The sequence below is a fragment of the Amblyomma americanum genome, chromosome 7 (assembly GCF_052857255.1).
Source record: "Amblyomma americanum isolate KBUSLIRL-KWMA chromosome 7, ASM5285725v1, whole genome shotgun sequence".
NCBI classification, from domain to species: domain Eukaryota; kingdom Metazoa; phylum Arthropoda; class Arachnida; order Ixodida; family Ixodidae; genus Amblyomma; species Amblyomma americanum.
This window is the reverse complement of record NC_135503.1, coordinates 83010567-83023866: the sequence shown is the minus strand read 5'-3', so window position 1 is coordinate 83023866 and position 13300 is coordinate 83010567. Positions and strand designations below refer to the sequence as shown.

General features: G+C 46.4%; 1 protein-coding gene across 1 annotated transcript in view; it reads left to right on the top strand.

Moving 5' to 3' along the window:
• The window catches only part of LOC144099367 (dnaJ homolog subfamily C member 13-like), a 153742-nt gene extending 143260 nt beyond the window's left edge, over positions 1–10482 (top strand). Inside the window, exons 45-47 of the mRNA XM_077632600.1 lie at positions 1987–2115; positions 2696–2795; positions 9660–10482. Coding sequence (XP_077488726.1) covers positions 1987–2115; positions 2696–2795; positions 9660–9745 — 315 coding nt within the window. The 3' untranslated portion in view covers positions 9746–10482. The remainder of the gene's footprint in view (positions 1–1986; positions 2116–2695; positions 2796–9659) is intronic.
• Positions 10483–13300: the final 2818 nt, after the last annotated feature.

Below are 13300 nucleotides of genomic sequence, written 5' to 3'. Positions count from 1 at the left end.
CGACGAATCAGTCCTACCGCCCGCAATTTTCAGCAGGCTAAAGATCAGCCTTCGCTGTCACATGCTCCTCGCCAGCTGTATGGTCCCGATGGGCAGCTTCTCGTAGCCAAAGGCACAGCACGTCTTCAGCTCGCGTACCGGGGACGCCAAACAATCCAAAACGTCTATGTGCTGGAAGATGTTAAAGCTCCTCTACTAGGAAAACCTACCATCAGCGACTTGCAGATTTTAACCTTCGCCAGTGCCATCGCAAGGAAGATGAGCCCAAGAGACGAATTTCCTTCACTGTTTCAAGGACTTGGCCAGCTGCAGAGAGAGCTCCACATTCGCTTGCATGAAGGAGCAAAGCCATTTATTTGAGCTCAACTCACCGCATACCAATTCCGCTCTACACGAAAACAAGGCTTGAACTACATCGAATGGAAAGCATCGGCGTCGTATCACCTGTCGATGAGCCGACCGAATGGTGTGCGCCTATGGTGGTAGTCCTAAAACCAACCGGCGATGTTGGAATTTGCGTCGACTTCACCGACCTCAACCGTCACGTCTTCGAGAGTGGCATCCGATTCCCTCTGTTGAGCATACACTTGGGCTGCTCCATGAAGCAAAGGTGTTTTCAAAGCTCGATGCCAATTCAGAGTTCTGGCAGATACCACTGAGTGAAGACAGTAAGAAGCTCATCACATTCATCTCGCAGTTCGGGAGGCTCAAGAGTCAGAGCCATCAGCAAAACTGTTGCAGACGGCTGTGCGCCTGATCGCATTTAAATCCGAAAGCATTATATGGTTATGTCGCGTCAGCACAAAGTGTCTGCAAATTTTGTCCGCACAGTTATGTTGTTCTGTGGAGATAAATGTGCAAAAGATTGATTGTGTTAGGTAGTACGTGAGTAGATCTTGAAACGGGAAAAGCTTAGTGAATGAATTGTAATTAGTTAATTACATTGAATTAATGGAAATAAATTGTGTTTGAAGCAGGTGTTGTGTGACTGATTCAATGAAAAATGATGTAAATGCGTGAGAAAGCTTGCTTATTATAAAAACAGTAAAGAAAAAATTTTAAAACGTAAAAGAAATAAAAATAAAAATGTCAAAAAATAAGAAATAGATATATAGGTAGAAAGAGATGAAAGGGAGAGGCTTTCGCATTTCCTCTCTCAGGCAGACTCAAGTGCAATCCTGTAATCTTTTTGTTGTGCACATGTGTGCACAGTAATTCCAATTCTACAGAGAATGTCAACTCCACCATTGGAAGTACAAATAGTCTTTGGTGGCCATTTCTGGTGAAACCAAGTGAGATATATTTGGTTATTTGGATGCACAAAAGGAAAAAAAAACACCCGCTAACAAAAATTTTGAAGTGGAGCCTCGCTCCAAAATTTGTTTGTTTGAAGGGGGGGGGGGGGGGGGGGGAGGATATTAGCATTACCTCACATTTCTGGCTGACTTGGAATCGGAAATACTTGGTTGTGGCAGAAATTTCATTATAGCGCCGCTCATTGTAGCGGGATTTCAAACTTGCTGCTCCTCGGCGCGCTCTCCCTCCCCCACTCGTCCTCACCTCCTTTTTGTGGACCACAACACCAACCCACTTGACCGCAATCTCCGGAGTCGAGGCACCGACAGCTGCCGCTGTCGAAATTGATACCTTTGTTGTTTTCTCATCGAAAATTTCTTGCTGTTACCTCTCCCCCCCTTCTTCCCCTCTTAAGTTTGACCATGTAAAAGTTTCCCGCATGAATGCTTGACATGAATAAAAAGAAACTGAAAAGAGCCTTTTTTCTGGTGTGCACTGCAAAATCACCACTAGGTGGGCATCAGTGTGTGATCTGTGCTTTTGGTGCATTTGGCGTGTGCATTTTGGTGTGGCTTTCCTTGCCTCTACTACTGGCAGGGTCACCTTGCAACTGAGTACCCTGGACTTCTGTGGTCAGGTAATGGGCATGTCATGTGACCACCATGTGAGAGAATTCCCCTGCTCGTGCAGGCGGTGCGTGGAGGCCTGGTGGAGCAACTGCTGAACCTGTTGGGGAAGCCCTCGACCAGTGCCACGACCAAGGCTCACGCCGTCCAGGCACTCAAGGCCATGGCTGCAGACACGGCCAGTGGGGAACAGGTCAGTCAGAGTCTCTATTGCACCTCGCTGCTGGCCCCTGCAGTGCACAGATGCTGCGAAGAGGCATTTCATTCATTCATGTGTCTGCTTTGAATGCAGCGTTTGCCCTTCATATTGAGAGATCATGCACAACTATGTGCAGCTGTCACATCAAATAATTAAGAAATGCATGAGCTGTTTTATTTAGAAAGGGAGGCTTGCTTGTTGGGGAATTTTTTTGTGCTTTGTGGTCAATTGGAAGTTCGTTTAATACGAAGTTTTTTGTGGTCCTCATGAACTTCGCATTAACGGGAGTCGATTTTACACATTAAACTGTTAGTAAGTGGGAAGCCATTATGAGTTAACCAGTGAGCAAACGCTTTAGTTTCAGTGCTGGCTGAGCAGAGGACTAAGTGCAACTATGTCCTAAGCCTTCTTGACGGTGATGTTACATTTGGTCCTGATGTTGCCTGGCAGACAGCTGGTGGAATAATGTCTGAATAACCCCTCAAACATGCTGCGCATGTAAAAAAACAACACATCCACTCATTGGACTTGGTTTAGCCAAGGTAGGCTATTCAGAGCACCCTGCTTTGCACAGGTCAACAATGTGCTCAGCCAGTCCAGCATCTGGGCCGACTACAAGGACCAGAAGCACGACCTCTTCATGGCACCTGCGCCCACTGCTGGGTACCTTACTGGTGAGTGGCCATCACAGCACCGCTGGTGTTGTTGTCATGTAGATGTTCCTCGGCTTCGCAGCTTACTCATCAGTTGCACACATGAGGGCACTGTAGCAGTCACCGTTGTTGTGATGTCTGCACAGAAGATAATGAATGACAAAGGGAAGGTCCTCGTATTCCAGCTCCTGAAACTGCTGCACTCAGCTGCTGTTCACCTCACCCAGCCATGTCTCCCCCTGTTGCGTAATCAATACAGTACGCTACCGGTGTCATGAAAGCGTCCTTCAAAGAGGTGGAAAAAAAATACTGTTTAAGAGGAAACTAGGTTGTTCGGAGGAACAGGACAGGCATTTTTTTTCTATTTTTTTTCCCATCTGTCAGATACAAATTTGCAAAACCAACAAACCCTGCAATGCATCCTCTTGAGTCATCTTCCTAGGAGAATTTGGTTTGCTCACCAACCTCATTAGTTTTTGAACTTGACAATCTGTGCATATAGAGCATAAGCAAGGCACTCAGAGTTCATGTTTGGACATGTTGTATACAATACTCATCGAAGCCCCATTGACACTGCACTGTAGCATTTGCCACCAGGCACGGCTTGGCAGACACTGTTGGTGCATACATCAATTTAAGGGAACTGCTTCTTTGTGTCTGCTGCCGTGTCTAGCTCCACCAGCCAAACACTTCAGATTTCAACTACACTTCCGGAGAGACCTCCCACGTGGACCTGAAACCCCTCCACTATGCACATTCCATACACTGGTTCAACTCCCATAACAGGGCCTTGTCTGCTGCACTCAGTGGATATAGTATCCCTGTACAGGTGCCGAAACATCATTAAAGATTGTTGGCCAGTGCAGAAGGTTTTACTTGGAAGTACAGTAAAATCTCTTTGATAAGTTCCCGGGTCTTATGGTTTTCCAGTTCATACGCTCAAAATTGCAGGCGTTAGAAACGTCCCGTGGAGTTACACTATTTTTTCTCCTGGTTAATATGTTCCCGGATAACACATTTTCTTTCTACTATGTATAAAATTTCCACAAATTCATGTCGTATAATTTGTGTGGCGACCAACCGCACATGTGCAAACATATAAATGGGCCGAATATGAGAGTGTGCAACTTGAGCTGAAATGCAGAGGCAGCCACCCACCAGAGTGGCTTCTTTGCTGCGCTGTGGTGCAAGGAGGCAAAGCACAAACGCACACACGCAAAAAAATTGGCTGTGGTTCAACTACTGCTGAACCTGGTTAGAGAGCGAACTCTGTGGTATATCGAGCAAGTAGATGCGACTGGGCCTCTGTAACATTGAGCGCATTCCGCGCACTGGTTAGGCAGTGCACCCACCCTGCAACCCTGGCAGGCGACAGTTAATGGTTGGTCGGGAGAGGTTGGTCATCCAATGTGCCGTGGGTGTCTGCCACAGCATTGTCAGGTCTAATGGATACAGCCCACATCCTCTCTCACCACTGCCACTTACCACAAAGTGTGATTGAGGCGTCCACTGACCCAGGGAGCCAGTTATGCGCCTTTCCTTTCCTCAAAGCCATCGGAGTCTAGAACATTGTCAATGCCAACACATGGCACATCTGTCACTACTGCCAAGTAGGTTAAAGTGCAACTGAGGTGTCCACTTTCGCAGGGGTCAGGTTATGCGCCTTTCCTTTGCTTTCGAAGGAAATTGAAGATTGACGTCATCATTGATGTCATAATCTCATTAGTCTCATGTGGTAGGGCACCATAGTTATACCATGGCTTAGTCTTGGTTTGACCTCTGGCTCACTTGGAGGTCAACACCGCTAGCACCGTGAAATTGTTATGAGGTAGGATAGTGAAGCTTTTGCTTAAAAAAAAACTTATGCACTAAAGGTCGATTCACACGACGGACTGTTCACCCACAGACCTGATGTCAAGTGATGTTCCACTTCCGTCCTATGATGCTCCCACCTGGCCCGGTAAGGGGGAGAGACTGCACCGATCTCTAATCCGCTTGCACCTCTCCTCATCTTCATGCACATAGCCTTAAGTGGATTAGACGTACTCGGGGTCGCTCGTCATGCTAGTTTACGGACATTATTGTTGTACAGGAGTGAACCAGACGAACCGGAAATGGGATGTTACATGGTGTCTGGTTCGCAGGCCAGTGATCTGTCCCGTGAACTGGCCTTAATCTGCGAGGGTACTATTTCTGCAGGGACGCGACATGAAGAGGATAGATGCAGCAGCTTCTTCGTGGAGTCTAAGCGCTAGGGGCCGAAGCATTTGAGAACTACAACGACACACTTACATACGAGCAGATCAGGTCTGGGGAACGCAGCATGAGGCACAAGAACGTTGCAGCAGTCGGCTGCCGCAGTGGCATCCTTGGATTGCTTAGATGCAAGGGGGTGAAGCATTTGAAATTGAAGATTTCTGCATGTTTCGTCATTGCCGTCGAGGGACCGAGTGTGTTGCGAAGTTCATTCTGCATGTAAGATAACACAAATGTAGACCAAATTCTGCGAACACTAAATATGGAGCTGCTCAGACTTTGTGCCAAAAATGCTGATCGGCATTTTCATGAAGTAAAATTATCAATAAATGTCTTTGTACCTCATTCAACAGTTCCATTTCTAAAATTTAGGTGGTTTGGGTTATACTTTTTTCCGGATAACGCATTTTTTCCTAGCATTTTTAAAGATGCATCAACAAGGTTATACTGTACTAATGTACTAACACCTGCTTAACCTTGTGGACTCTGGCAGCACCAATTTTCTTGTTCGTTGAATTCTTGTTGTAGCCCGATATGTGCAACAAAGTTATGTGACAAATTTCATTATTTCGCTTCTCCACAACATACCGTATAAACGCAAGTAAGGGACGCACCCATGTATGGGGAGCACCTTGTTTTCCCATAGGAAATATTAGAGAATAATAATATCCCTGTAAGGGCTGCGCCCAAACTTTCCATGACCCATGCTGGAGTAGCCTTTCAAATACACACCTCATGAAATACACGCGCCATGGCCTCTGCGATCAGCTCTGGCTGTGAGCAACGGTGCACTTGATCGTGGAGGCCACGTGTGCGTGCACAGGAGCTTCCAGGTGCCACCCACGGATGGTGCTTGAGGGCACGGCTCATTATCATCATCGTCAACTTTTCCTCCGTCATGAGCTGCTGCGATCCATATCGGCATCAATATCACCAGCTCCGGCCTTTTGTGGCTGTCAAAGGCACGGGAGTTGTGGTAGCGTCTTAGTTCACTGTAGTTGCAGCTTTTGCGTGCTGCTGCTGGGCGTTGCAGTTTTAGCATGATGGGAAGCACATTAATAGCTACGCAGCTGGGAGTTTGCTTTGAAACAGCAAGTTTATGGCAGGCAGAAAATTTGACGTGGCCGAGAAGTGAGTCCGACAAAGGTGCAACCTAACGGATGCATTGAAGAGTACAAGCTACAAAAAACGCGCTTTTGGAGGCAAGCCGTGCAAGTTTCTCGAACTGGAAGAAGAGCCGCTCTGCTAAGTGATGAAGTGCGGAACAACAGCTATGCATTGACAGCGAACTTGCTGCGTGACGAGAGCACAGCACCAGCTCGGAGTCGGAATACTCCGCGAGTGACGACTGAACGTTGAATAAATGCCGCTCATTCCCTGATTGGTGTGTTTTTACTTACAAAAAAAAAATTTGTTTTGCACATCACATATATGGGCCACACCCTGAAAATTGTCCTTCAAATCTGAAAAAGTGCGGCCCTTACATGCGTTTATTTGGTCATTCTCTGTCCCGAACACCTTACTTCAGCGTCTCTTTTCTTATCCTGTTTGTTACCATAACTGGACCACTTGTTATTTATTGTCCTCATCTAGTGCTCGCCCCAAGTTGGTTTTCGTCTATTAATTTTAGCTCAGAAATTTTAGACTTGCATTTGGTTTTCTATCTGTGGTCGTTTATTATTTTTTTATGGAGTCTGCCGTTAATAGACACCGCATGCAGGGGCGGATTTATGGGTCACTCTTGGAGAGGGCAGTGTGGGGTTGACATGCCCCTGGGACCCCCCCCCACAGCCTTAGCTGTGGGGGGTGTCTGCATAGCTTGCATGAAATGACCGTATAGTTTGCATGAAATGATGTCATGATCACATGACCAGATATAGCAGTGGAGCCCATCGATTTGGCCGCCAAACAGCTTCATAAATGTCGTAAAGTTCTTTATGGACAGCGTTTTAAGTCAATTGTGCACTTTTGTTTACCATGTATCCTGAAGCTGGAAACCATAAGTCAATGCAGTTGCAATTGTGTGCCTGTCAGTTTGCAGCTAAAAACTGACATGGCCCATGCTGCCATACACTGATTGACAGCTTTAATATAGCGCAACCTCCACTTGTGTTTCCACCCGCAAAGCCGTTATGGTATACTGACATACCATATTTACCTGATTCTGACGTGCACTCACAAAAATTGAGGCTCGAAATGGCATTCAGATGTGAAACTGAAAGCGTGCTATGCACTGCCGCAGCGTTATTACCATCTCAGCATGCCTGTTAAGCCTACTTGTGCTGGCAGTTGGCGTCATTGGCATCTTGGAAGCATTGGGCCAAGTATAAGTTGCCCTGCTTCTTACAAAAAAATTGACCATCTGAAATGGTGAGGCCAAGCTACGAGTGGTACAAGCCTGCCAGGATACGAGCTCCATGTATAAAAAAAAATAAAGAAATCGTAAGTTCACATACAAATCAGTTCCGCTAATGAAAATGCAAACTGCGCATTGTTTACCTGTCTCACTCCCGGAGGTGGTTACTTTCTCGCACGAGGGGTAGGTCGTTTAAGAGGAAACTTCCGGTTAGTCACTTTACTTCTGGTAGACTTTGGAGTACAGCATTGACCCGATTCCAACGTGCACCTTTTTTCAGGAAAAATAGGTCTTAAAATTGCATGCGTGCTAGATTCAGGTTACGAACTGAAACTGCCCCATAGCTGCTCATCACCATCGCCATTATGCAATGTGGCATCATCACCATCACCATTTTCACTTTGTGCGTCGCAAGAGCCATCTGCAATTGGTGCAGTGATGTCGTTGTTCCATCTGTAGGCTATCTCGTCCGAGAATGAGTGCAGCGGCCACAAAGACCCGTTGTTTGTGTCCGCCAGGAAAACGGCTTTAAGCTTAAAGTTATTCTGTGTGTGGAAGAGAGCGGCAATAAGGGATGCAGCCCGTCATTCTGGCATGCCAGAGACTTGTTTTTGCGGCTGGTGAAGACTGAAAAAGTCGGTATTTGAGTGCTAGACATCAAGCAAAGGCCTCCATGGTCCGCGATCAAGGAGATTTTGAAGATGAGCTGGCTGACTTCACGAGGCAGCTTGGGTGGATCACATGCTCGTGACCACAAAGGTGCTCAAGGTGAAGGCCCTTGAGCTTGCGAGTAATCAAAGCCTCTCAAGAAGCCAATTCAAAGCAAGCTGAAATTGGATTACAAGATTCATGAAGCTCAAAGTATTTTCGCTGCATAGGCGGACTGGTGTATGCCAGAAGCTGCCAGAGGCTTTCGAGGAGAAGCTGATTTCATTTCAGCGGTATATTCTATCTCTGCGACACAGCAACATATATCAACCTGGGCAAATCGGCAACGCCGACCAAACTCGTATTTCGATATGCCCACCGGTACCACAGTAGAGTTGACAGGTGTGAAACAAGTTCACTTGCTTACGTCCGGCAACGAGAAGACCCAGGTAACAGCAATGCTGGCCTGTACTGCAGATGGTGGCAGGTTGGCTTCTTGTATTCAAGTGCAAGACACTCCCCAAGTCTGTGAACTTTTCAAGAGGCGTTACAGTGTGCGCCAACAAGAAGGGTCGGGTGGACAGAGACCTCGTCATTGACTGGATAGACTGCGTATAGCACAAGAGGCCAGGTGCGAACTTGGGGTTCCGCTCTATGCTTGTTCTGGACGCCTTCAGGTGCCACCTAACCAGCGTGTCAAAGACAAGCTTGCAGCTTGCAACACGGACCTTGGGGTGGTACCGGGTGGAATGACCACGCAACTACAGCCACTGGATGTGTGCATCAACAAACCCATGAAGGACCACATTTGGGCGCTCTACTGTGAGTGGCTAACAAATGGCTGCCACACCTTCATAGCCAGCAATAGGCTGAAGCGTGTTTCAATCAAGGAAATGGTCAGGTGGGTGGCCGAAGCTTGGCTTGGGATTTCATCTGTTATGGTTGCAAAGGCATGCAAGAAATGTAGAAGTTGTAATGCTATGGATGGCACTGAAGACAAGACGTTGTGATCAGAGAGCGTTAAGGAGCTGTCTGAGAGCGACTGTGGATGAAGTTCAGGTGAATAAGCGGCCTTTTTCCACCTTAAAATATAACGTTTCACTTTTTTTTCCTTCCGCGGGAATTGCATGCATGTTAGAAGCGGGGCTTGTAGTTTTTTTTTCCCCGGTCACGGAAATATGGGGCACATGGGAATTAAGGCCTGCAATTTTTTTTTCCGGTTGCGTAAATTCGGTGCGCTTTAGATTCCGGGGTGCATTAGACTCGGGTAAATACGGTATGTGTTGTGCCGGAATCCAAAACTACGGAACAATTTGCAGTTCAGTTTGCCACTTACAGGCTAGTCAGCCGGACCACATGCAAGTGTGGAAGGTGATTGCCATTGTGTTATCGCTGTTGATCTCTTTGCCTTTAACTTATGGCCTTGCAGTTGCGATGCCCTTTTTTTTCTATTATTTGGTGCACTTCTTTTATCTAGAGCTGGTCATTGGTGCTGTGGCTTTTATGATGTTGCGGCCTAAGAGAAATAGCCGTGCGCCACAGAATGTGATGGGAGCATCCAGTTGTGCATTGCTGCCTGAGACCCCGCACAGTCTGCCTCACCAAAAGTCATGCTCTGGCCGCAGGTTCGGGCACGGCCATTGCCGGCTACCTGACTCAGGGCTCCAGCCAGCACATGCCGCAGACCCCGCCACCACTGGGCGAGAGCTGATGCCTCCTGGTGCTTAAGCAGCAACCCACACGTGCCTTCCACTGTGATGCGCGGCATCTGCCAAAAACCTGTTCCTATCTGGTCCAAAGCTGAAGCAGGGAAGTGGGAGGCGGGGGAGACCGGCGCTTGCAGGAATGCCACCTGGACGACGGAACCGGCTCCTGTGCAACACCAGGCAACGGCACTGGCTCAGAGCTTCTCTCGTTGCGTGTGTGCTTGCGTGCTGCTGGTTTTAACACTGTGGTGCACGTCCATGTTGTGATTGAACCTCTGCCACCGGCACCACAAGGTGGCATTGCAGCACTCACACTCGAGCGATGTGTTGTTTGTTGTTTTAGCTACAGAACACAGGCCACTGCCTCGCTCTCTCCCTGGTCAGTGCATTAAGTGGTTCACTGCTAACCACTGTGACAGAAGCGTGACGAACTCACAGCCATCGTCTTTAAGTGGGCAGCAGCAGAGCTTGTCTTTAAGTAGTTATGTTCTATTTGTCATGTTTAATGTCGTTACTTTTCCAACCTTCTTTTTTTTTCCATTTTGCCATGGCTCTTCTTAGTTTAAAATCAGGGGCTTTAATGTTAGCTGCTGCCACATCAAGAGAGTAGTTTTACAATGGGCGCCACCATGCGTCCGCTCTGTATATTTGTGTGTTCTTTTGCTATGAAAAGCCTGCGTTCGACGCTACTATAAAGTGCTGTTAAATGTCTTCGACCGGTTTGCAATAAAGACATTCCTCTGCTAGGCGTCTTTACAAGGCCTTCTATTGTATGCTCTGCAATTCGGAGACTGATGAGTCACACTGTTTTGTCGGGTGCATGCTGTCCCTTCTGCGTAGTACAGGATTGATGTCTCTTTGAGGAAAAGAGATACTGGTGAAAAACCTGTTGTTGTGGTATACCTGCTAGAGCTTTTTTTTGTGTGTGTAAATGGTGTTGATGGTGGTGGGGCAGCATGTTGTAACCAAAAGTGCCTGCCTGCATTACCATTGCAGTAGCCATACTACAGGTGCAGCCGGCCTTTATGCTGGGTAGGATAGATGTGAGCCATCATGGACCATGAGCAATGAGATCTCATCTCTCATCTAGAGTTTAGTGGCTTAATATTGGTCTTAAAATTCACCACTTGCTTTAAATAGTTTTCAGTCCTACACTTGTAACCTCATGCCACCTCTCTGCTTTTGAGTGAGCAATCTTCCAATCGCTTTCTGCTAACTTCCACCGCCGATTTATTTACATAACCATTGTTATCTCTAGGGAGAGTGACTGTGCTTGCATCGACATCTGAATGGGTACCATCGCATTTGAGTGTGTGGTGTTGAGTTTCTACAGATTTGCCACACATTTGTGTTATCTTCGTTAAATTTCTTTTTGTAACTGCGCATTCTAGGACACCCTGATCTAGCTTCAAAGAGAAGGGCACTGCCTCTTGAGTTATCATGGAACGTTTCCTTCCTGATCTGCTTCTCCAGTATGGATATAGTTCTACACTCTGCTTCTTTTTCACTGAATTAATCCAGTCTTTACCTTTCGCTTTTTTTGTTTTTACCTTTCTCCATCCTCTTGCCCTGCATAGTTACTGATTAGTTGGCCAGTTCATTTCTGCCATTCCGAGCCAATGCTCTTTCTGTATAGGTATTTAAATACCTTAGCTGCCCACTTATTATCGTCCAATTTTTCCAGGCGTTCTTCATATAGTATTTTACTCTGAGTTTCCCTTGCTTCGAACGATGCCCAGCCCATTTCCCCTTGCACTGCCTTGTTTGTGGTTTCCCCATGGGCACCTAGTGCTGATCTTCCAATAGCTCTCTGATTTACTTCCAATTTCGACTGAACTTCTTCAGAAGCGCATTCCCGAAAGTAGGTCCTGGCACCATTGTTGCTTTCCAAATGTCAGCCCAGTGGTGCCGTCGGAACGGGAACAATTTTTGTTTTGTTATAGGTGTGATGAGACGAAGCAAAAGCTTAGTGGCCCATTTACAGCCGGTGAACGTGCTGAAATCAGCAGTAACGATGACAAATTCAGTCGGAGGCGAGAGGTCTTGCTTTGGAGGGGGCCGCCATTTTGGAAACGATGTTTGAATGCACACAAGAGTCACGCATGCTAAAGTCAGGAAATTGTCTGTGCAGTGCGAGCGTACGTTAAGGCTAGATATGAAATTGTGTTTGGCACTTGCGCACTATAAAGCACGCTATCCCATATACCCATATGCCTATTTTATACTGACACATTACTCTGCAGTGTTGGAACATCGCTTGTGCACTCATCGCAACTTTTGTAGTGTTGCAGGTAGCTACTGAGATGGAGTATAGAAGAGAGCTTTTTTCGGCATAGCATTGTCAACGGTGTAGTACATCAGAAAACAGCTAAGACGTGCTAACTAGTAGGATGGTTATCTAATATTAAGTAGTTAACTTTTTAACTATTACTGTTAAGCTTCTTAATTATTGAAAGGTGTGTGGCCAACCATAAGTAATATCTATATCAGTTATTAGAATTTCAAAAACGCGGTTACCCTCAGCGCTGTGGCCCAACAAATTTTGGCTACATCGTGCCAAAATACATGTGCTTTCGAGAAGCTTGTAGGCAAAGCATCCTCTCCATTGCACGTACCTCGTTGAAATGGCCAAAATTTGTTGGGCCACAGTGCCGAGGGTAACCGCTTGTTTGAAATTCTAAAAGCTGAAATGGATATTACCTATGGTGGGCTACACGACAGCTATTCAGTATTAGTTAACCAGCCTGCTAGTTAGCACATCTTAGCTGTTTTCTGATGTACTACACCCCTGACAACGCTATGCCGAAAAAAGCACTCTTCTAACTCAAAAAGCCTATTTTTAAAAATTGTGGAAAGTGTTAGGTAAAATTCCCTGTATGTCTGCAGTACACACTAAACAATACTCATCAGAGCCTCACTACCGCTCCACCGTAATATTTGCTAGCGGACTGCATATACTTCAATTTAGCGGAGCTCTGCCTTTGTCTTCAGTTTTGCGTGTCGTGCAGTGTCTAGCTCCACGACCCCAACTCCCCAAATTTCAAATGAGACTTCTGGGAGAACCACTGCCCACATGGACCTCAACCTCTGGACCATGTACAGTGCCATTCTGCAGTAAATTCTAGTAATGCGCAATGGAAGCTTGTCCACAGCTCCCATACAAGCTTGTTTCAACTTCCCATAAGGCCTGTCCTCACTTAGGGCAAACAGTAGCCACTGAGTTGAATTTTCATTAAAAAATTATTGGTCGGCCTAAAGGTTTTATTGGAAGTAATAACACTTGTGTAACCTGGTGGATTCTGCCAACTCATTTCTTGAGTTCTTATTGCGGACTGAAATGTCCAAGGAAAAGTTACCTAAGTGCCAAATTTTCTTCTCTCCACATAAATCATTGGCCCACTGCTATCAGCTTTGTGTTTCTATTATTGGCATCCAGTGTGTTACCTGCGAGATTACTGGTTATTTATTGTCATCTGTACTCCGTCTGATTACCAAAGCTGCATGAAATTATAGTCTGATACAACTTATGTCTGCAGTGAAGCTCCTCCCACATTCATCAG